This window comes from Lynx canadensis, chromosome C1, assembly GCF_007474595.2.
Source record: "Lynx canadensis isolate LIC74 chromosome C1, mLynCan4.pri.v2, whole genome shotgun sequence".
Classification (NCBI taxonomy): Eukaryota; Metazoa; Chordata; class Mammalia; order Carnivora; family Felidae; genus Lynx; species Lynx canadensis.
Genome location: NC_044310.1, coordinates 50,225,330 through 50,247,522, shown reverse-complemented (window position 1 = coordinate 50,247,522; position 22,193 = coordinate 50,225,330). Strand labels below are relative to the sequence as shown.

Genomic DNA, 22,193 nt, shown 5'->3' with positions numbered 1-22,193 from the left:
GAACACTCTAAAAACTTAATAGAGTATTTGAGTCATAAGCCACAAGTTTAGGAACAAAGTCATGATTTCTTTAACCAGACAGCATATTAAGAGCTATTCAATATAGTTTTTTTTCCCCCCAACATTATTATACAATCCATACTTAGCTCTTTTGGAACTCATTTAAATTCTGAACCTAATAAAGGTGGCACTTAGAAAAATCTAAAGGTTTGAAAACAGTTATTTCATTAGGCTAAAATAGCACAAGGTGGCCTGACATGAATTTCATTCAGGACTTTGAATACATTAGCACTCTTAATCTTTCCACCTGCTGTAAGTATGCAAAATAATAATTTTTAAAAAAAAATTAACTTTCTAATCTTGCTATTTTTTAAAAAACTAGAACATTTCATACCTCTGAATTCATGTTACTAGCAAATATTTGTGCAAAAAATTTATTTTACCTTACTCTAATGACTGCCTTATAATAACAGAGTAATTCGTACAGTGAAAGTTACCAAATCTTTACATGTAAGAGCTGAGGGGATGTTATTCAGAAATACTTGGGCCATGTATTTATTATTACAATAGAACCCTTTTATATGACAGGAAAATAATTCTAATCAAATAAATTGTTTTATATATATATATTAGTGATTATACTAATACTTTTTTGACATTTATAATATGAAATACAGTAATCTTTTTATTTTATCACATCTAAAGTGTCGTAATATGTAACAGTCACAATATTTTAAATATATTTAAGAAATAAAAGAAGGTACAATTCAAATGCTATATGATGAGTTGGATAATTAAATCCTTGTTAATGAAAATCAAGTCAGCTATAAAACTACTGAGATAAAACTGTAATTCTCTAATCACTGAAAAGTAACTGGTTGCCACTAAAAATACACGGTTTATTGTTCAGTGTTTAAATTAAAGTCTGCAGATAGTTAATTTTACTATCTAGAAACCTTAACATCCTTTACAATTATTTCCAAATACAAAATGGAAATGATTCATTTACCTGTATGAGGAGTTCCAATATACCCAACAATTCTAATTCCAAGACTTTGTCCATCTTTTTTAATGAGTTCAACATCATAAGTTTCAAAAAGAGAACTGTCCTAAAAAAAAAAGAGAGAGAGAGAACTGTCTTAAAAGGAAAAAAAAACTTTTTAATGATATATATTTAGTTCCATAACTGTGTACACAATTTGTGCATGGTTTGTCAAGTATTTTTTTAGCACCTGTGGCAGAGAGAATCTTAAGATGGTCCGCATGATTTTTGATTCCTGGTGCTATTCCTGTGTTTATGTTTCAGTATGTGGCAAAAAAACGACTATCCAGGTGCATCTAATCTAATCACAGACCCTTCAAAAGCAGTTTTCTGGCTGGCAGCAGAAAAGGAAGTGACAAAGATTTGAAGTATAAGGGCTGGACTTGTGGTCTGAAGATGAAGAGGTCCTATGAGAAGTTCCACAGGGAGCCTCGAGGAGCTGAGAGGGCCTCAGCTGACAGCCAGCAAAGAAAAGAGACTTCAGTCCTACAGATGCAAGGAGCTGTTTTCTGCCAACAGTCTATATGAGCTTAGAAACAGACTGTCCCCAGAGCATCCAGATAAGAGTCCGGCAAGCCCTTGATTTTGGCCACACAGGAATCTAAGTAGAGAACCCAGCCCGTCCTACCCAGACTTCTGAACTGTACAACTGTGAACTAACAAAGAGTGTTGTTTTAAGCCACAAAGTTTGTGATAATTTGTTACACAACAACAGAAAACTAATACAGCCACTTAGAAAAAAAACCTAGGATAAATTTTTATCTAAAAGAACCAAATGTAGGGGTGCCTGAGTGGCTCAGTTAGTCAAGCATCCAACTTCGGCTTAGGTCATGATCTCAAAGTTCCTAAGTTTGAGCCCCGCTTCGGGTGAGCCTCGCTTCTCTCTCTCCCTCTCTCTCTCTCTGCCTCTCACTCACTTTTACCTCCCTCTCTCAAAAAATAAATAAAAAAGAACCAAATGTAAAGAAAAATTTTGAAACAAATGCTAAGAATTATTGTGAATAATAATTGTGAGCAAAAACTGTCAACCTAGAACCTTTTTTCATTACTTGTCTTCTAATTTAAAATAGTTCTGGGGCGCCTGGGTGGCTCAGTCGGTTAAGCGTCCGACTTCGGCTCAGGTCATGATCTCACGGTCCGTGAGTTTGAACCCCGCGTCGGGCTCTGTGCTGACAGCTCAGAGTCTGGAGCCTGCTTCAGATTCTGTGTCTCCCTCTCTCTCTGACCCTCCCCCGTTCATGCTCTGTCTCTCTCTGTCTCAAAAATAAATAAACATTAAAAAAAATTAAAAAATAAATTAAAAAATAAAATAGTTCTTTAAAAGAATAAAGTGTCTAAAAACATGATCCGATTCAAAACGCTAATAGGAGAAAGGAAACGGGTGATTGCATCAAATTCTCGCTTATCACATAGCTACGTTGATCCCAACTACTGAATTGGAGGCTCAAGAGAGCTAAAGTAATGGAAGGGAAGAAAGTGGCTGTAACCAGTCTGGGGAGGAAAACAAAAATGATGCTAACATCTCCGGCAGAAAACTTCCAGTGACAAGATGCCAAAGAGGGAGAGGCCAACAACTTCGTAGAACAGCCCCTCGAATGCAGATGAATGATGGTCTTCCACCTCTTCCCACCAAAATCACTTCTCCTTCTTTCTTCCATGGCCCCTCCTTTTAAAAACTATTTCTCTCCATTTGCTTTATTACCCCTTGATTCAGAGCCTGTGTGATGGTTGGAAAGGGTTTGGAAAGGACCAGAAAGACCTGAATTCAAATCCCAGCTTCAACTTACTCACTATATGATTGTTTTTATACGTTTATTATTTTTTTAGGGACAAAAAAAGCACAAGTTGGGGACAGGGACAGAGGGAAATAGAGAATCTGAAGTACGCTCCACACAGCACAGAGCCCAACCCATGCCCAATCCCATGACCCTGGGATCATCACCTAAGCCGGAATCAAGAGTTGGACGTTCAACCTATTGAGCCACCCAGACACCCCTCACTTTATGACTTTTAATGAGTAATTTGGACTTCAGTTCCTTCATGTATTGCAATCTTCTTTTTTAATTTTTTTTTTTAATATTTATTTTTGACACAGAGAGAGACAGAGCATGAGCAGGGGAGGGGCAGAGAAACAGGGAGACACAGAAACAGGCTCCAGGCTCTGAGCTGTCAGCACAGAGCCCGACGCGGGGCTTGAACTCACAGACCGTGAGATCATGACCTGTGCTGCTTAACTGACTGAGCCATCCAGGAGCCCCTGCAATCTTATCTTAATGAAAGATTAAGACTTATCTTGCAGAATTCCTGTGAGGATTTCAGATGACCTCAACAATTCTAGGTGTTTGATGATAATAATAATTATTATTATGACAAATATTATTTATTTCCTTTGGTCATTCTGTTCCTATCTGTAGTAACTCATACACTGACCAATATTTAGTTTCCCCTCCAATACATGGATGCCTCAACACCACTCTAATGAAGTAATAATGACAAGTACTAGGACTTCTGGCTGGCTCGGTTGGTAGAGCATGCTCGGGGTCATGATTTCAAGCCCCATGTTGGGTTTGAATCTTACTTTAAAATAAAATTTAAGGGGTGCCTGGTTAAGCGTCCAACTTCAGCTCAGGTCATGATCTCACAGCTCATGGGTTCAAGACCCGCATTGGGCTGTGTGCTGACAGCTCAGAAACTGGAGCCTGCTTAGGATTCTGTGTCTCCGTCTCTCTCTGCTCCTCCCCCACTCACACTCTGTCCCTCTCTCTCAAAAATAAGCAAATATTAAAAAGGAATTTTTTTAAACAAAATTTTAAGAGTTTTTTAAAAGCCTTTATTTAAGAAAAAGAAATGGCAAGTACTATTATTTTCCAATTTATAGAGGAGTAGCTGAAGCTCAGGGAGGCTGAATGACTTAACCCTGAGACACAGCAACAAAGAAAATCAAACTTATCTAAGGTCTCTTAGCAGGGTTCTTCTTAACTTCCTTGGGGACACTACTCACAATCGTTGGCACTCTGAGTTGAAGGGATTTCTAATCTTGCAGGATCTCATATCCAGTATTTAAGATTAAAGAATGGTTTGTATACTCACAACACTAGGGCTCCTGTTGGCTACAGCAGGCAGGGCTACGGGTAAGGCTGCAGGGGGGGGAGGGGTTTCAGAAATTTCACCAACTGGGTCTCTTGCAACAAGCATCCTGACTGAATTCCCACAGTTCCTTAGTACTTGGGCAACTTGCTCGCTGGTCATTCCCTGTACATCTGTGCCACCAATCTTCAAGATGTGGTCCCCTGTCTGGAGTCTTCCATCCTTTAATTCAAGAAAAAAACAAAATTCAGCCACTCTGGAAAACAGTATGGAGGTTCCTCAAAAACCTAAAAATACAACTACCCTACGACCCAGCAATTGCACTACTAGGCATTTATCCAAGGGATACGGGTGTGCTGTTTCGAAGGGATGCATGCACCCCAATGTTTATAGCAGCACTATCAACAATAGCCAAAGTATGGAAAGAGCCCAAATGTCCATCGATGGATGAATGGATAAGGAAGATGTGGTTTATATATACAGTGGAGTATTACTCAGCAATCAAAAAGAATGAAACCTTGCCGTTTGCAACTATGTGGATAGAACTAGAGGATATCATGCTAAGTGAAATTAGAGAAAGACAAATATCATATTACTTCACTGATATAAGGACTTTAAGACACAGAACAGATGAACACAAGGGAAGGGAAGCAAAAATAATATAAAAACAGGGAGGGAGACAAACCATAAGAGACTCTTAAATACAGAGAAGAAACTGAGGGTTGCTAGGGGAGAGGGGGTGAGGGGAAGGGCTAAATGGGCAAGGGGCATTAAGGAGGGCACTTGTTGGGATGAGCACAGGGTGTTATATGTAAATGATAAATCACTAAATTCTATTCCTGAAATTATTACACTGTGTTAACTTGGATTTAAATTAAAGAAAAATAACAATAATAAAAAAATACTCTAAGAAATCAATGATCTAACTTCACTAGCTAATAACAATTCATCAGACTTTCAATTCTGGCAAAATGGCTGACAAAGAAGCCATCTATAAAACGTTAAATAAAACATAACAGTCTTAATGAATGCTGAACTGGCAACAGAGAAAAGGAAATCTTTGCCAAAAAAAAAAAAAAAAGATGGGGTGGAGGATGTGTTCAAAAGGAGAATAGTATCTAGAATTCTAAAACAGTCATTTATTTGCTCAAGGGCATCACTTCATGCCTGATGGCTTGGAGCCAGGGTATTAATGGCCACAAAAGTAAGGAAGAGATCAGAAAGCCCTGGGCCTCAAGAAGGGAAGGAGCTTGGATCAGAAGCCTCCAGCATAAAGCTAGAAACTCTCAAGGCCAGAAAACTCAGTGGCATGTGTAAGGATGAGCGAGATATCAGTGTAGCTGGAAGAGAATGAGCAAAGAGGAGAGTAGTCAGGAGGAGAAGGGAGCATTAACTGAGGTCAGCAGTGCAGAGCATTTACTCGGAGCCAGTGGGAAGGGAAGTCACTGAAGTGTTCTGAAAGAGAAGTGACATTATCTGACTTACTTTTAACAAGATCCTCAAGCTTCTGTGCTGAAAATAGACTACAGGAGAGGAAGCAACAGAAGCAGAGATACCAGTTAGTAGACTAAAGCAGTAATCTAGAGATAGTGGTAGCCTACAGACTGGGTTAGCAGTTGGAGTGTTGAGAAGTGAGATCCTAGATGTATTCTTAATGAACTTTCAACAGACCCTACTGATAGTTTCTACAGGAGGTGTGAGGGGACAAAAGGACTTAAAGCTCCAAAGTTTTAGCCTAAGCAACTGAAAAGACAGAGCTGCTATTAATGGAGATAAAGGACTACAGAGCAATGGATGGGTGGGAGTAGGAATGAGGAGTTTTGGAGATAGCCAGTCTGAGATTCTATTAGACATGCAAGTGAAAATGTCAAATATGCAGCTGGATATACAAATTTGGAGTTCAGGAGAAAAGTCCAGACCACAGAGTTAAATTTAGGAGTCATTAGCATATATAAAGTCAGGATTCTGGATGAATTTAAAGCAAGGATATGTGATGTTCCATTTCTTTTATTTTTTATTTTTTTTTAAATGTTTATTTTTGAGGGACGTCTGGGTGGCTCAGTCAGTTAAGCATCTGACTTCGGCTCAGGTCATGATCTCGCTCAGGTCATGATGTCACGGTTTGTGAGTTCGAACCCCACATCGGGCTCTGTGCTGACAGCTTGGAGCTTGGAGCTTGCTTTGGATTCTGTGTCTCCCCCTCTCTCTGCCCCCTCCCATGCTCATGCTCTGTCTCTCAATAATAAATAAAAGAAAAAAAAAAAAAAAAAAAGAAAAAGAAAAAAATGTTTTTATTATTTTTTAAAATTTATTTATTTTTGAGAGACAGAGAGACACAGAGCACAAGCAGGGGAGAGGCAGAGAGAGAGGGAGACACAGAATCGGAAGCAGGCTCCAGGCTCCGAGCTGTCAGCACAGAGCCTGACGTGGGGCTTGAACTCACGGACCGTGAGATCATGTCCTGAGCTGCAGTCAGACACTTAACCAACTGAGCCACCCAGGTGCCCCGAAAAAATAAATATTTAAAAAAATAAAGTAAAATGTTTATTTTTGAGAGCATGCACACACACGCACACCAGTGGGTTTATCTTACACTTCAGTATCTTCAAAGTGACACTAGTAGATCAATTTACTGTTTTCCTGTTCTCCAAGAAACTGTAACTGTCAAAAAGCTTCAGTGAAATGAAGATGAAAAGTAGGTATTTTGCAACTGGGAGAGAAAGACAGCCTGAGAATAGAGCAATGACCATCAGGCTTGTGCAGTACTAGGCTTCATATTCCTGGCTCCAGAAGGCACTATCTGTAAGGTATAGGTGAAATTCAGAAGAAAAAAGTAAAAACAAAACAAAAAAAATCTTAAGACTAAAAAGTCTATTCCCCATCCTTCCTTTTCTCCAATTTTGCAGAAACTTGGATGAAGGTATTAGATCAAAAGAATGAGTTGGGATGCCTGGGTGGCTCAGTCGTTAAGCATCCGCCTTCGGCTCAGGTCATGATCTCATGGTTTGTGAGTTTGAGCCACACGTGGGTCTTTGTGCTGACATCTCAGAGCCTGGAGCCTGCTTCGGATTCTGTGTCTCCCTCGCTCTCTGCCCCTCCCCCACTTGTTCTCTGTCTCTATCAAAAATAAATAAATGTAAAAAAAAAAAAAAAAGAATGAGTAAAAAGCTATGGGCTTTGTTTTGAAGTCTGGAAAAGGCCCTAGAAGCAAATGGAAAAGGAGAAGAGGAGGAAAACAGAAACGCAATTCAATTTAGAAACTCAGAAAAAAAGAAGATGCAAAGAGCAAAAAAGAATTGGTGGATTTCTGGGGCGCCTGGGTGGCTCAGTTGGTTAGGTGTCCGACATTGGCTCAGGTCATGATCTCACAGTTTGTGGGTTTGAGCCCCCTGTCGGGCTCTGTGCTGACAGCCCAGAGCCTGGAGCCTGCTTCAGATTCTGTCTCGCTCTCTCTCTCTCTCTCTCCCCTGCTCATACTCTATCTTGCTCTCTCTCAAAAACAAAAACAAAACAAAAATTAAAAGAAATGGTGGATTTCTACTTTAAGCACTGATAATTTTGATATTCTATCAATGTAACAACTTGAGATAAAGCAAGTACTCAAGAAGAAGTCAGTGCTTATGATGAAAAACAAGGGTGAAGCGGCCTCTGTAAATCAAACCATCCTTGAACAAAATTATGGCTGGGCCAAAGAATAAAGAATTTGTCCAATAAGTGTTTTCATATTTGGCTAAAGAAGGGCACTTCACCATAAGTACATATTTAGTTACTTCCTTAGGCACTATTTTTTTCCCTATTTTACCTCAATTCAATTTAAAATGATGTAGATAATTTGCATCTGTCACTGAAAGTCAAACATTTTCTCCTTCCAGAAAAACAGGTGTTCTAAGGAATTCATAAGCGCAAAAACAATCATCAGTCAGATTGATAGGAAAGACACCAAAATGACAGCTATCTTGTTTAAGTCCTGAAGCTCTAAGCATTACATTTTACTGATATTTTCTGATCAACATTCTCCTTCCATAACCTGTCTACTGTGCAAGGAAAAAAAAGGCATAGAATCCTTTCTTTTCTTTAACAGAAATCATAAATCAGTGATAGCCAATAAATAGCTATGCCAACATTCAAAGACAGGGTGTTGGGGTGCCTGGCTGGCTCAGTGAGTGGAGTGTGTGACTCTTGATCTAGGGGTTGTGAGTTCAAGCTCCACATTTGGTGTGGACATTACTTTAAAAATAAAAATACACAGAGCATGCTAATCAAACATTCAAGTATAAAAATTTATTAACCCATGGGTTCTTTCACAAGAGAAAAATAAGTATACATATAGGCTAAATAGTATGGAAGGCACAAAAATTAAAACAGCTGATCTACTTTCTCTTTCTCAAAAATAAATAAACTTAAAAAAAAGGGGGGGGGGGGCAGAGGTGCCTGGATGGCTCAGTCAGCTAAGTGTCCAACTCTTGATCTCAGCTTAGGTCATGATCTCACAATCGTGAGAAGGAACCCCGCATCGGGCTTATCGCAGAGCCTGGAGCCTGCATGGGATTCTCTCGCTCTCTCAAAATTAAATTAAAAATAATGATAACAGCTGATGTAATAGGGTACCACAGATTATTGTGAAAGCATTAAAAGTATCACTTATTCCAAGTTAGCAATTATAGGCTAAAAAAATATATTACTTTGCATCTTAAGTTCTCTGATAGGCAGACTGGATGAGGGGTATCTGGCTGGCTCAGTCAGTAAAGCACGTGACATTCATTCATTCATTTAGAAAGAGAGAGAGCCTGTGCACAAGCCAGGGAAGGACACAGAGAGAGGGAGACAGAGAATCCCAAGCAGGCTCCACTGTGTCAGTGCAGAGCCTATGTGGTGCTTGAACTCACATACTGTGAGATCATGACCTGAGTCAAAATCAAGAGCCAGACATTTAACCAAGTGAGCCACCCACGCACCCTGAGCATGTGACTCTTGATCTCAGGGTTGTGAGTTCAAGCCCCACATTGGACATGGAGCCTACTTAAAAAAATAATAATAAATTTAAAAACTTTTAAATACATTATAATAAAATAAAACTATTTGAATACCTAAAGGAATTCAAGCTTTAAAATAAAAGCTATAAAATAAATAAATTTGTTTTTTTTTAAACTAAAAACAGAAAATAAAATTATTACTAGTTTCAATGCCAGGCCAATTCTATCACTGGTCTTTAATCAAAAAACAACCTAACACTGGCAGAAAACAGCAACTTTATAAAATAAACACTCTTTTCCTTAAGGAATTAAAGGAAGATAATACATCTAAGTATATCTATCCTATTCTACTCAAATTCTCACAGCCCTCATCAAATATTTAAGGATAAGGAAAATATCTGTTTATAGACTCAAAGCAAAATTTCTTGGGAATAACCAACTATTCAATGGCCTCAAGCTGAGCCTCACTTATTCTAGGCTGAAAATTCCTCATAGTACACACCCACCCTCCAATCCTTGCTTGGTTACATTCTTTCTTAGTATGAAAGATTACTGGAGAGCTAATGTGACTCATAATTGCCTAACTCCAAAATGTCAATAATTCGTGAAAACTTTTAAATAGGTTGCTTTGCTATAGTTACCTTCTAGAGAAAACAGGATAAACTCAGTGTACCTGATTTCCCTAGAATTTCTCCAGACCACAAGAAAGATACTTATGTAAAATGAAGTTTTACACTACCCATTTTTAATTCAAAACAAAAACAAAAGTTCTAACTGCTGAAAATTTTTGAAACTTTTGTCATAGCTGAACGGAATTCTCAAAAGATGTATGTTTCAGGTACTGTGAATTTTGGAGACTGAGGATTACAGGTTGGTTTATAGGTAGGTCTATAGGTTTATAGATTATAGATTATAGATTTATAACATAGATTGTAAGTCTTTAACTCCCCTTACACAATACAATTTTCCTATCCATGGAATTGACCCTGATTACATTAAATGATTGGTCATTGTAATTAAATCTCAGTAAGTGTTTCTTAAAAAGCTCATATAAATCAATAGTTTTTTCATTTACTTTATACTATTAGAGGCAGTAGACAGCAGAAGGACAAGGACCAGCTGAGGAGTCAGACACACTCAAGTTCAAATCCTGCTCTACTTCGATCAAGCTGTACGACCAAACGTCAGTTACTTATTCTACCGAAATCTCAGATCCTTCTTAAGCAAAATGAGAATAAATCCCTCTCTGAGTTGTGGGCATTATACTCAATACTATATGTAAAGTCTTTAGCTTAATGTCTTGCTTATAGCAAATCATCAATTGCTTCTGATCAATTGCTTTCTGATGACCCTTTATGCTGCAGTGACCTCAGTTAGGTGTTTTTTGCCACACTCCCTCAACTGTACCCACCTTTTAACTGTGTATTATCTGTACACACAAAAGGAAACACTAAAGAGCTATTTCATAAAAATCTTTTAAATAATATGGACTTCTTTTTCTAACTTTCTATTATCTCATCTTATATTCTTTGAAGAAAGTAATATTAATTAACCCCACTAGCTGAACGTAGGTATCACTTTATGATCAATCTTGATCACACTTAAACTAATGACCCAAGACATCTGTATTCCCTTACCATAAAGATTGCAATAGTCAAGAGTGAACATTAGTATTCAAAACAGGAGTACATTTTAATTAAAGGCAATAATTCCCTTTAATTCTTTTAAAGCTGTGATCAGGCTGGGGCGCCTGGATGGCTCAGTTGGTTAAGCATCTGACTTTGGTTCAGGTCATGATCTCACAGCTTGTGGGTTCAAGCCCTGCGTCGGGCTCTGTGCTGACCGCTCAGAGCCTGGAGCCTGCTTCAGATTCTGTATTTCCCTCTCTCTCTGCCCCTTCCCTGTTCGTGCTTGTGTCTCAATCTCTCTCAAATAAATAAATAAACATTAAATAAAAATTTAAAGCTATGTTCAGGCTACATGAGCAAAAACTTGTAAAGGCTTAGCAACAACACACAGAATCTGTTGAAGAGATTTTATCTGCCATTAGCTGAGGTGAGAAGAGAGAGGGGATGTCTCTGTCCCCTATGATCAGACTTCACCATATTCCCTACAGGAAAAAGCCAATTTTTCTGTTGCTTCTAGAGCTGGCTATTTCCTGATAAGCTTAGACCAACTCTGGACAAGTATACATCAGAAAAAGAAAAACATTAGGATGAACTTTAGATAAATAGATTTAAGCAGTAAAACACAGGCTTCAGAGTCAGATAGATGTGGGCTCAATCCTGACTTTGTCATTTCCTAGTTGAGTAGCCTTGGGCAATTTCTTAACAGCTTTCAAATCTATAATTTGAAAATAAAATTTATGACTGTTTCAAGGATTACATGAGAATAATATATATTAGGTAGATAACAATGTCTGGTATAAATAAACACTTGCTTCTCCATCATGACTGATGGGCATACCACAACCCCCTCCCTAATGACCTGAAATAGTGACAATCCCTTCCAGTAAAGGCTAAATATCAGACCTGGGCCTTTCCCAACAGTGTCTCAAAGGGATTAATTTGGGAAACTGCACATCATATTCTCCTTGTGACAATTCTTAATGCACATTAGGATATTAAAAGCTCAGAAAATTCTTACAGTAAAAAAGTCTATTTGATTTTATTTAACTTGGTGTTTTCTAAATTTATCTGACCCTTTGTTTTTCACAGTAACTACTCCACTTTGCATCTTGAAAAATGCTACTCCAGCAAACAAGCCTATGAAAATTGCTAAAGTGGGGGGGGGGGTGTTTGGGAGGAAATGTGGAAAAAGATATCAAAATATTCCACAATACTTCATCCTTTTCCAGGTTACAAAAAATTTCCAAAAACCCTTAAAGAATATGTTTTCTGCCCCAAATGTGTTTTGAAGGCCCATAAAATGACCATTTTCAACCCTTTTGGTCTCAGAAACGCTTCACACTCTTAAAAATTATTAAGGATGCAGAAATGGGGATTACAAAGAAGCACAGGAAACTTCTGTGGGTGATGGATATGTTCATTTTCTTGAAGAAACAGATGGTAAGATGGTTAAATTTTATGTATCACCTTGGCTAGGCGATGGTACCTAGTTTTTTTTTGGTGAAACACTAATCTAGATGTTACTGTGAAAGTATTTTGCAGATATGATTAATATCTATAACTGGCTGACTTTAAGAACATTACTCTTGATAACAAGGGGGGAGGGTTGCACCATCAAATCAGTTGAAGACTTTAAGAGCAGAAACAGATTTCCTAGAGAAAAAGGAATTCTGCCTTAAGACTCTAACAGAAATCCTGCCTGAGTTTCCTAAGAAATCTTACTATCTGACCCTACAAATTTCCAAGTCCAGACCATGACATCAACTCCTGCCTGAGTTTCCAGCCTGCTGGACTGCCCTACACACTTTAAACTTGCCAGTAAACATATTTCAAATTTAGTTTTTTTAATTATTATTATTTGGGGGGGGACACCTGGGTGGCTCAGTCGGTTAAGCTTCTGACTTCAGTTCAGGTCATGATCTCACAACTGGTGAGTTCAAGCCCCTATCAGCACAAAGCCTGCTTCAGATCCTCTGTCCCCCCTCTCTCTTTGCCCCTCCCCTGCTCGTGCTGTCTCTCAAAAATAAACATTAAAAAAACAAAACCTTTTAAAAATTATTATTTTTTATTTGAGAGAGAGAGAGAGGGCAGAGGGAAAGAGAATCTCAAGCAGGGTCCACACTCAGTGTAGAGCCTGACATGAGGCTCGATCCCACGCCCCTGGGATCATGACCTGAGGCGAAATCAAGAGTCAGAGGCTCAACTGACTGAGCCACCGAAGCACCCCATCAAATTTATTAAACTGTATACTTTGCATATGTGTAGTTTATTATGTGTCAATTATATCTCAAAAATTACTGAGAATCTCAAAGCACTTTTATTTATGTGGTTCTTTTTGTTGATATCTACTGAATTAGAAAATAGCAGAGAAGGGGTATCTGGGTGGCTCAGTCAGTTAAGCATCCGACTTCAGTTCAGGTCATGATCTCAGTTTGGGGGTTCAAGCCCTGCTTCAGGCTCTGTGCTGACAGCTCAGAGCCTGAAGCCTGCTTCTGTGTTTCCCTCTCTGTCCCTCCCCTGCTTGCACTCTATCTTTCTCTCTCTCAAAAATAAATATTAAAAAAAAAAAAAAGAAAAGAGAAATTCTTAAAATATTTAATACATGTAATATATTAATATACATTTTATCTATTGATGTATACACTTTTTAGTTTGAAAATAAAAGCTATATTTTCTAAAACAAAATGGTGAGAAGAGTGGTAGTTTTAAATATTTTTGGAAATCTCTTTAATATCTGGCTTAAAAGAAGACAACTGGATTTTCACATCTGCTTTAGCATTCAATATGTTGCAATATGTTGCTTGGCTGAAGTACATAAAGAAAATCTGGCCTCCATAAAATACATGGTTAGAACACGTATTTAATAGTATTTAATAGCTCTTCAGGCCCATTCTTTGTTAACACACCAAAATTTGAAAAGTTGTAGTTTCTTAAAGCTCAGTGGCAATTTAGCATCTGCAACTACATCAACAAACTTTCAAATACTATTTCATTAAAATCTATTACTCAATTTTGAATTCTGAATGGACCTTTCACCTATACATTGTCCTATCACATGTTGGTCTTCAGAAAATATTGATCTACAGACTCATGCAGATGTTCCAAATGTTGACATATTTCATTATATAATATTTTTAAAATCGTATTAATATCAGCAATAATATAACCAGAAAAGTCTAAATATGGGGAAATTTCAACTCCTGGTAAGACACAACTTTTCCAGAGTTCTAACTTTTGCTTGAAAGTTCAAATTTTATCATCACCAACAAATGTCAGTCGTTTTTCTTGAAGTGACAAGCTTCCTTCATCCATTTTCAAAGAAATGTCTGCCAAGCTCCCAAATCTGAATAACCATAATTTTTCCTTCAATTATTTTTTCAAAAATAAAAATGATTTTCCTGATTTGTGGTTGCCAGAAAGGGGGGGGGGAGGGCGGGCGTAGGTGGGCAAAATGTATGAAACTGATCAAAAGTTACAAACCTCCAGTTATAAAATAAGTCATTGGGATATAACGTACAGGATGGTGACTGTAGTTAACAGTACTGTACTGTATATATGAAAGTTGCTAAGAGTAGATCTTAAAAGTTCTCATCACAAGAAAAAAAAACTGTAATATGTGTGGTGATGGAGGTTAACTAGATGACTGGTGATCATTTCACAGTATTAACAAACATCGAATCATGTACAGCTGAAACTAACACTGTATATCACCATATTGCAAAAAAGATTTTTGACTGAGGGGCACCTGGGTGGCTCAGTCGGTTAAGCATCTGACTTCGGCCCAGGTCATGATCTCATGGTTTGTGGGTTCAAGCCCCACATGGGGCTCTATGCTGACAAAGCCTGCTTTGGATTCTATGTCTCCCTCTCTCTCTGCCCCTCCCCTGCTCACATTCTCTCTCTCAAAAATTAAAATAAACATTAAACATTTTTAAAAAAAAATTATTTTGAATGAGAGCACAAAACTTAAGAATTTTAAAAATCGTTAGTGTTTTCTGTATAAAAAAGCAGCTAGTTTGTCTCACAAATACTTGTCTCAAAACCACCATCCAAATTCAGTATGTGACAGGAGTGCTGTTTTGTCACACATGCACTTCAATGTCAAAATTGACTAAAAAACAATACTCTTTGTTGCACTTCCTGTAGTAAGACTTTTTTTTTTTCTTTTTCATTGCAACCACACAGTGGAGAAGATTGCAGTGACCACTGGCACGGTTTGGTGCCATTTGCCTGTCTTGATCCCACGGATCCCCTTCAAGAGTCTCAGGGACCCCCACAGAATAAACCCTGAGAGCTGCTTCTCTAAATACTGTGGAAGGGAGAAGAACCTTGAATAGAAATGGAGTGCTAAGGAAATTGCCTCAAAGCTGCATTTGCATAGCAGGTTCCTCTTTACTTACACTTATTAGAAGGGATAAATGTATAGGTAACTGAATATCAACCAGTGAAATTTACATACTATTCTGATTATCACAGTCTACATACTATGGGCTCATCATTAAGTGGTGTCATAACCAAATTTCTAGAGTACATTCTAAAAACTGAATGTAATGTATAACATTTTCTTCAATGTAAAACTAAGCAGAAATAGTTAATAAGTTTTAAAATGGCCCACTTTCAGGGACACCTGGCTGGCTTAGTCAGTGGAACAGATGACTCTTAATCTTGGGGTTGTGAGTTCAAGGCCCACGTTGGGCAAGGAGCCTACTTTAAAAAAAAAAAAAAAAGGCTCACTTTCAGTTTAAAAACTGCTAAATAATGAAGTGTAGTCATTTGACTTATGCCAGAAAATCATAATCAAGTAAAATTTACCACATACAATATTTGGACAAATGTTTATAATCACTGTACCTTCTGAGTTTAACATTTAGGTCCCTGAAAGATACGCTGGGAGAGAATACAAATATTCAAAATACAATACCTATTAACAATTCTTCAACAAAAATACTGTTCTCTGATGGAATCAGGAAGACTGTCAACAACAGAACCTCCCCCTCCACCAAAAAAAGAAAGCTGACTTAGGAACTATTTAAAGCCAAGTTGAGTGTGTATTAACATTTATGGGTGGGAGGGGGATAAACATTTTTAGCAACACTTCATTTCTATTTATGGAATCATATATCCTAGTAACCCATGTTATAAAATTACATTTCAAACCATACATTTTAAACTGTATAATACCAAAGCGAAAATAAACAAGTCAACTTACTCGATCCGCTAATCCTCCAGGAACTATTGTCCTCACAACCACACCACTCGATTTTCCTCCAACTATTCCAAAACCTAATCCAGAGCCATCATTAATGAGCTCAACATCTTCAATATGGCCCCAATGAACCTACAAATTAATAGCAAATAAAAGCCACCGTGTTAGCGAGACATAGATGCTTAGCTTCCCGATAATTACTGAAGTAACAGATATACCACAAATTGAACATTCATACAAGTAATTAAGGCAACTCTCTAAAGGCTAGGAGATAAAGATGATCATATGGTCCCTGCTCTTGAGAATCTTATAATCCAGTAGAGAGATAATCTAAAACACAAATAATTAAAATGGGAAAGAATATCGAATCTAACAGGATAGAGACATGTAGCTCTAAGAGGACAGAGACATGTCTCATTCTCTAGTCTATACCCAATATCTAGAACAATGCCCAGCCCACAGGAGGAACCAATAAATATATGTCTACCTGAACTGAAAGAGAACCTCAAATATTATAAAGGTTGGCAGGGGAAAGATAGGGGAGGCAGAGACAGGACGTCAAATCCAATGAAGAATTACAGAAACCTTCAAGAAAAAGGTAGCATTTTAATTGCACTATGGAGAAAAAATACAATGAAGCAAAAGGGAAATGTAAGAACAAAGATGGACCAGGTAACAGAATGAGTCAAAGATGTGGTCAAAAGATTGGATTTAGTTGGGGAACCTGGGTGGCTCAGTTGGTTGGGTGGCTGACTCTTGATTTCGGCTCAAGTCACAAGGTTCATGAGACTGAGCCTCGTATTGGGCTCTGTGCTGCCAGCACAGAGCCTGCTTGGGATTCTCTGTCTGTCTGTCTCTCTCTCTCTCTCTCTGTCCCTCCCCCAGCACATGCTCTCTCTCCCTGAAAATAAAACAAAACATTTTAGAACAAGATTGGATTGGGGCGCGTGGGTGGCTCAGTTGGTTGAGCTTCCGACTTCAGCTCAGGTCATGATCTCATGGTCCGTGAGTTCAAGCCCCACATCAGCTGTGCTGACAGCTCAGAGCCTGGAGCCTGCTTCGGATTCTGTGTCTCCCTCTCTCTCTCTGCCCCTCCCCCGCTCATGCTCTTTCTCTGCCTCAAAAATAAAGATAAACTTTTAAAAAAACTTTTTTTTTAAATGATCAGGAATATTGGGACACTTAATAAATTCACATCTAGAACACTACCTAGTATCTGTGGAGTAAAAAGATTTGCTAAAATACACCTAAATTAATGATCACAGCTAATACTCATCGAGTGTAAATTCTGTACCAAGCACCTTGCTTAGCTCTTCACACGCATTCTCATTTAATCTGCACATTTAATCTCTCTGTGAAGTGGACGCTGTTACTAGTTTCAAGTAAAAGAAGAAACTGAGGTGTGGGGGAGTCAAGGAACTTGCCTGATAGGACACAGCTAGAAAGTGGAAGAACTGGACTCGAACCCACCTTAGCCTGGCTCCGGCGCCCTTGTTCTTACCCACTGTGCAAAGCATTTTCCCACTTTGTACATTCTATTTATTATGTAAATTGTGCTGTATTAATATCACTGATTGCAAGAGGGAAAATGTCTACACATTAATTTGTGTTGTGACCTTGTCCTGTACCCAGATGGTCTATTTTTTCTTTTGTCGCAGTGAATGAAAATTAATCAGCTAGCACTTAGTGTTATAAGAAAATAAGATTTATTAGCCTGCATTCTGAAGATGGAGGCCAAAATCCGTAAAATGTTATAAACCAAGTTTAAAGATTTCCAAGAGACTTTTACTTTTATTCTTTTAAATTGCTCAGTAGAGGGGCGCCTGGGTGGCGCAGTCGGTTAAGCGTCCGACTTCAGCCAGGTCACGATCTCGCGGTCCGGGAGTTCGAGCCCCGCGTCAGGCTCTGGGCTGATGGCTCAGAGCCTGGAGCCTGTTTCCAATTCTGTGTCTCCCTCTCTCTCTGCCCCTCCCCCGTTCATGCTCTGTCTCTCTCTGTCCCAAAAATAAATAAACGTTGAAAAAAAAAATTAAAAAAAAATAAAATAAAAAATAAATTGCTCAGTAGACATGCTTACGTGAAAAGGAAAACTTCTGTAATTTTGCAGTATAAATAATCTAATCATAAACATCCCATCTAACTTACAAAAATTTTTTTCAATAATAATTTTCAATATTTTTGGAATAAAATAACTAAATCTTACTTAAGATACTTAATAGTAAATCTCTAATAAAACTCTCAGCTTAATTAAGGAACTCCCTACAGCACCAAGGAACACGAGACTCTTTCCCTCACCAAATAAGTTAAACATAATACTACAATTCATCCTCTATGTTAACTGATAATCTTAAATGAGGAGAATCATAGGATGTTGAAAAAACAGAATATCTTGTTTAATATGCTAATGCTATATTTAGAGATGATCTTTCTCAAAGTATGACAAGTAAAATGACACCTTCTAAATGTCTTTACACTTATTAAAATCAGTGGCATAATTCAAAATTGAGTTATTTTTCCAAGTTTGCAACTCACTGTTTCCGGCACAGTTGTATCAGTTAGACTGGTGGACGTACTGCTCTTCATGTGGCCTGGTTCCCTGGCCACGACCAGACGCAAAGATCCAGTGGTTTGTTGCAATAATGCAATTGCTTGCTGATGGGAAACGTTCTGATCCAGCGGTGTGTGATTAATAGCCAATATTTGGTCATTTTCCCTTAATCTTTGATCCCTTAATAAGAAAATTTTGTTGTAATATAATAGCATCATTAAAAAAAATCTATTCAAGTGAAGCAGTTTATTTCTTATGGCACTATTTCACTTAGTACAATTACTCAAATAATTATATAACAGAGCTCTTCAGAGTGCTTTTCAGAAAAGCACTTATTAGCTAATTAACCAATTAAGTGGTGCATCCCTGAACATGTGTGCATGCACATGTATGGATGTATGCGTGTGTGCGTGCACCCACACGCACATACACACACACACACACACACTTTAAAAACCATTTGGGGTGGGGGGGTGCCTGGCTGGCTCAGTTGGTAGAGCATGCAACTCTTGATGTCAGAGTCCTTAGTTCAAGCCCCACTTTGAGCGTGGAGATAGATAGATAGATGGATAGATAGACAGATAGATAGAAAGATAGATAAAAACATTTGGCTAGAAAAATAAGCAAAAGCAATGTATGGAGCCCCACTACCAAGTTTTGCAAGTAAAACATTGCCCCCATTATCACAAGAACCGTATCCTTCTGAACCCCTTCCAATCTGACTTCAACATATATCACACTGGGGTAACTATATCCTCAAATTCACCAATAACTTCCTCTCTAGCAAAGTCATCCTATCTCCATCGTCCCTTGCTTTTCTGACACTTGTCAATAATTAGGCCCCACTCTCCTTGAAAATCAGCAGACATTACTTCTAAATCTGTTATCTAAGCTCTTTTCTGTCCCAATCACCAACTGCCCAACTGCTAACCAAGGTAAAAGGAAAACAAAACCAAAAAAAAAAAAAAAAAAGAAAGAACTGTTTTTAAAAGAATTTAGCAAAACCTGGGGCGCCTGGGAGGCTTAGTCGATCGAATGTCCGACTTTGGCTCAGGTCATGGCCTCATGGTTCGTGGGTTCAAGCCCTGCGTTGGGCTCTGTGCCAACAGCTCAGAGCCTGGAGCCTGCTTCAGATACCGTGTCTCCCTCTCTCTCTGCCCCTCCCCTTCTCATGCTCTCTCTCTTTATGTTTAAATAAACATTAAAAAAAAAAAAGAATTTAGCAAATCTTAAGAAAAAAACACCTCTATTACAGTTAATATTTACTAAGCACTTGTCATTTAGCCAGGTACTGCACAAGATGCTTCACAAGCATGATCTCATTTACTCCTCACAATCACCTCTTAAAAGTACTCAGGCAGAATTTGGTAACTTCTGAGCTCAAGGACACAGTATAAACTTGGTTTGTATTCAAAGGCCTGTACATTTGGTCCCCAAGCACTCCTTCCAACTTGGCTTCCTTCCTGCATAAACCCCTTTTCCAACTATTCTGATCTATTCTTCCCCACTCAAACACGCCTGGCATTTCCCACTCTCATGTAGATGGTTTCCTGCATCTTTACTGTCCTCTGACTTACTTGGCCAAAATCAATCCACCTTCTGTGATCCAGCTGTCTGTCTGTCTCTCTCTCTATTTCTCTCTCTCCCCCACCCTCCCCATCACTTAACCTCATTATCACAATGATCTAAACCACTCATTTACCACTCACTGAGTATGCATTTGTATTAAATATGCTGTAGACAGAGCTAGGTAAATCCTTTAAAATTCTAAGTTTTCTGAGGACACTCATGTTTTAGATTCTCCTGTGAAACTAGCAAGATCAGAGGAGCATGCAATTCTTGATCTCAGGGTTGTGAGTTTGAGCCCCATGTCGGGTGTAGAGATTACTAAATAAATAAAAACTTAAAAAAAAGAAACTAGCAAGTTAGATATTGAAATATCTATTTTTGATGTCGAAATTGTGGACGGCTCTCATGATAAATCAGGTACCATTAAAAATGTTGCTTATATAGGAGTGCGTGGGTGGCTCAGTTGGCTGAGCGTCTGACTCTTGGTTTTGGCTCAGGTCAGGACCTCACAGTTCATGAGTTCGAGCCCCAAGTCAGGTTCTGTGCTGACAGTGCAGAGCCTGTTTGGCGTTCTCTGTCTTTCTCTCCCTCTCTCTCTGCTGTGTTCTCTCTCTCTCTCAGAATAAACTTTAAAAAAAATGTTGTATATGTCCTTTTATTAATATTAGGAAAGGCTTGTGTTAAGAGATAAAAATAAGATTAAAAATTGTATATGCTCCATGACCTTGTCTTTATAAAAAGAAAACATTCTAAGGTATTTCCTAGTTGTCTCAGGGTAGTCAAAGTCCTAGATGTTTGGGGGAGGGGAAAATAGTTTATTATTCTATAATTTTCTATTATATACATGTATTACTTTCATAATTTTGAAATATACATATATTAAATTGAGAATGTTGCTTGTGAACCTTTCCCAAGTCCAAAAGAAACATTTATTTTAAAATGTGACCACTATAGGACCATACCAGAAATCACTTCCATTTTCCCATCTCCAATGTCCTCCTTTCTGACTTCTTCACCTAAATTCCTATTCACAGTTTGTTCGTTAAGGAAAATTTCTTAATTAATCCCAAATGAATGGATACTCTTGAGTCTTTTCAACCCTGATGTAACTGATTTTGTATAAGTTCTTAATTTACTCACATTCAAATCTTCTGTTTTCTGGAAATCAACCTATATTAATCTACCTTCCCCCTACCCAATAGACTGCCAAGACACTGCGTTTCTTTCCAGTTAGTAAGTACTCAGGGAATATACATTCAACCCCAGATAAACAGGTTGTAGAGAAGTAAAATCTCCTGGAAAATATGATTTTGATGCATTCTAAAGTTGAACAGAATTTGTTTTCCTGCTACTATGATTTAACTCCTCCATACTGTTTGTATATATTGAATTCATATTTTTCACTCAAGGGGAGACCAATTCTTGTCTCTCCATTGCAACATTTGAAAATAATGGATTCCCATTACTTTGAGAGTCAAAATAGCACAGGTAGGTCTTAGGTAAGATCCTAAAATAGCACAGTTCTATGTGGAAAGTCCTCAGGAGAAAGGAAGAACTGATCGTGAATACATTTCACATGACCTAGAAAGTCATGAATAACTGACCCCCACCTCTCTCCAGTCTCTTCTCATACTGTCTTGCACTAAATTCCTACACCAGATACACAGCAGCCTCACTCCAAGAATAGGAGCTGTGTTCCATCTCTCCATAGGACTACTGTCAAGACAGTCTCTTTATTCTTCTAACACCTTCTCCTCTTCGCAGACCCCACTGTCTCAAGTTTTCCGCCAAGCACTGTGGTCTCTGGGAAGTCACCTGACCACTTAGTCTTGGTAAAGGTTGTTTACATGCTGACACATCAAATTCCACTTTTTGGAAACGCTCACCTCACTCTGTAATTACAGACTTCGTACAGAGCAACTCAGACACAGGACTGACCACAAAAAGTTTGCATAACATTGAAGATACACTAAACACTAGTGAACTGTACATTTTAGAACAGTGACATTTATATTATGTGAATTATATCCCAATAATTTTTAATTTAAAAAAAATAAAACTAAAAGTTGGGCCAATCAAAGATAAATAGGCTTTTTGTCCAGGGACTTCAAAGCCTATGGTAAACTAATGGTAAGTGACC

General features: G+C 38.2%; 1 protein-coding gene across 2 annotated transcripts in view; it reads right to left on the bottom strand.

The window, feature by feature from the left end:
• The window catches only part of PATJ (PATJ crumbs cell polarity complex component), a 363,529-nt gene that overhangs the window by 319,815 nt on the left and 21,521 nt on the right, over nt 1-22,193 (bottom strand). For both annotated transcript variants that reach the window (XM_030323890.1, XM_030323891.2), the window contains exons 6-9: nt 18,469-18,664; nt 15,940-16,068; nt 4,133-4,351; nt 1,010-1,109 (exon numbers count right to left, since the gene is read on the bottom strand). In XM_030323890.1, coding sequence (XP_030179750.1) covers nt 1,010-1,109; nt 4,133-4,351; nt 15,940-16,068; nt 18,469-18,664 — 644 coding nt within the window. The remainder of the gene's footprint in view (nt 1-1,009; nt 1,110-4,132; nt 4,352-15,939; nt 16,069-18,468; nt 18,665-22,193) is intronic.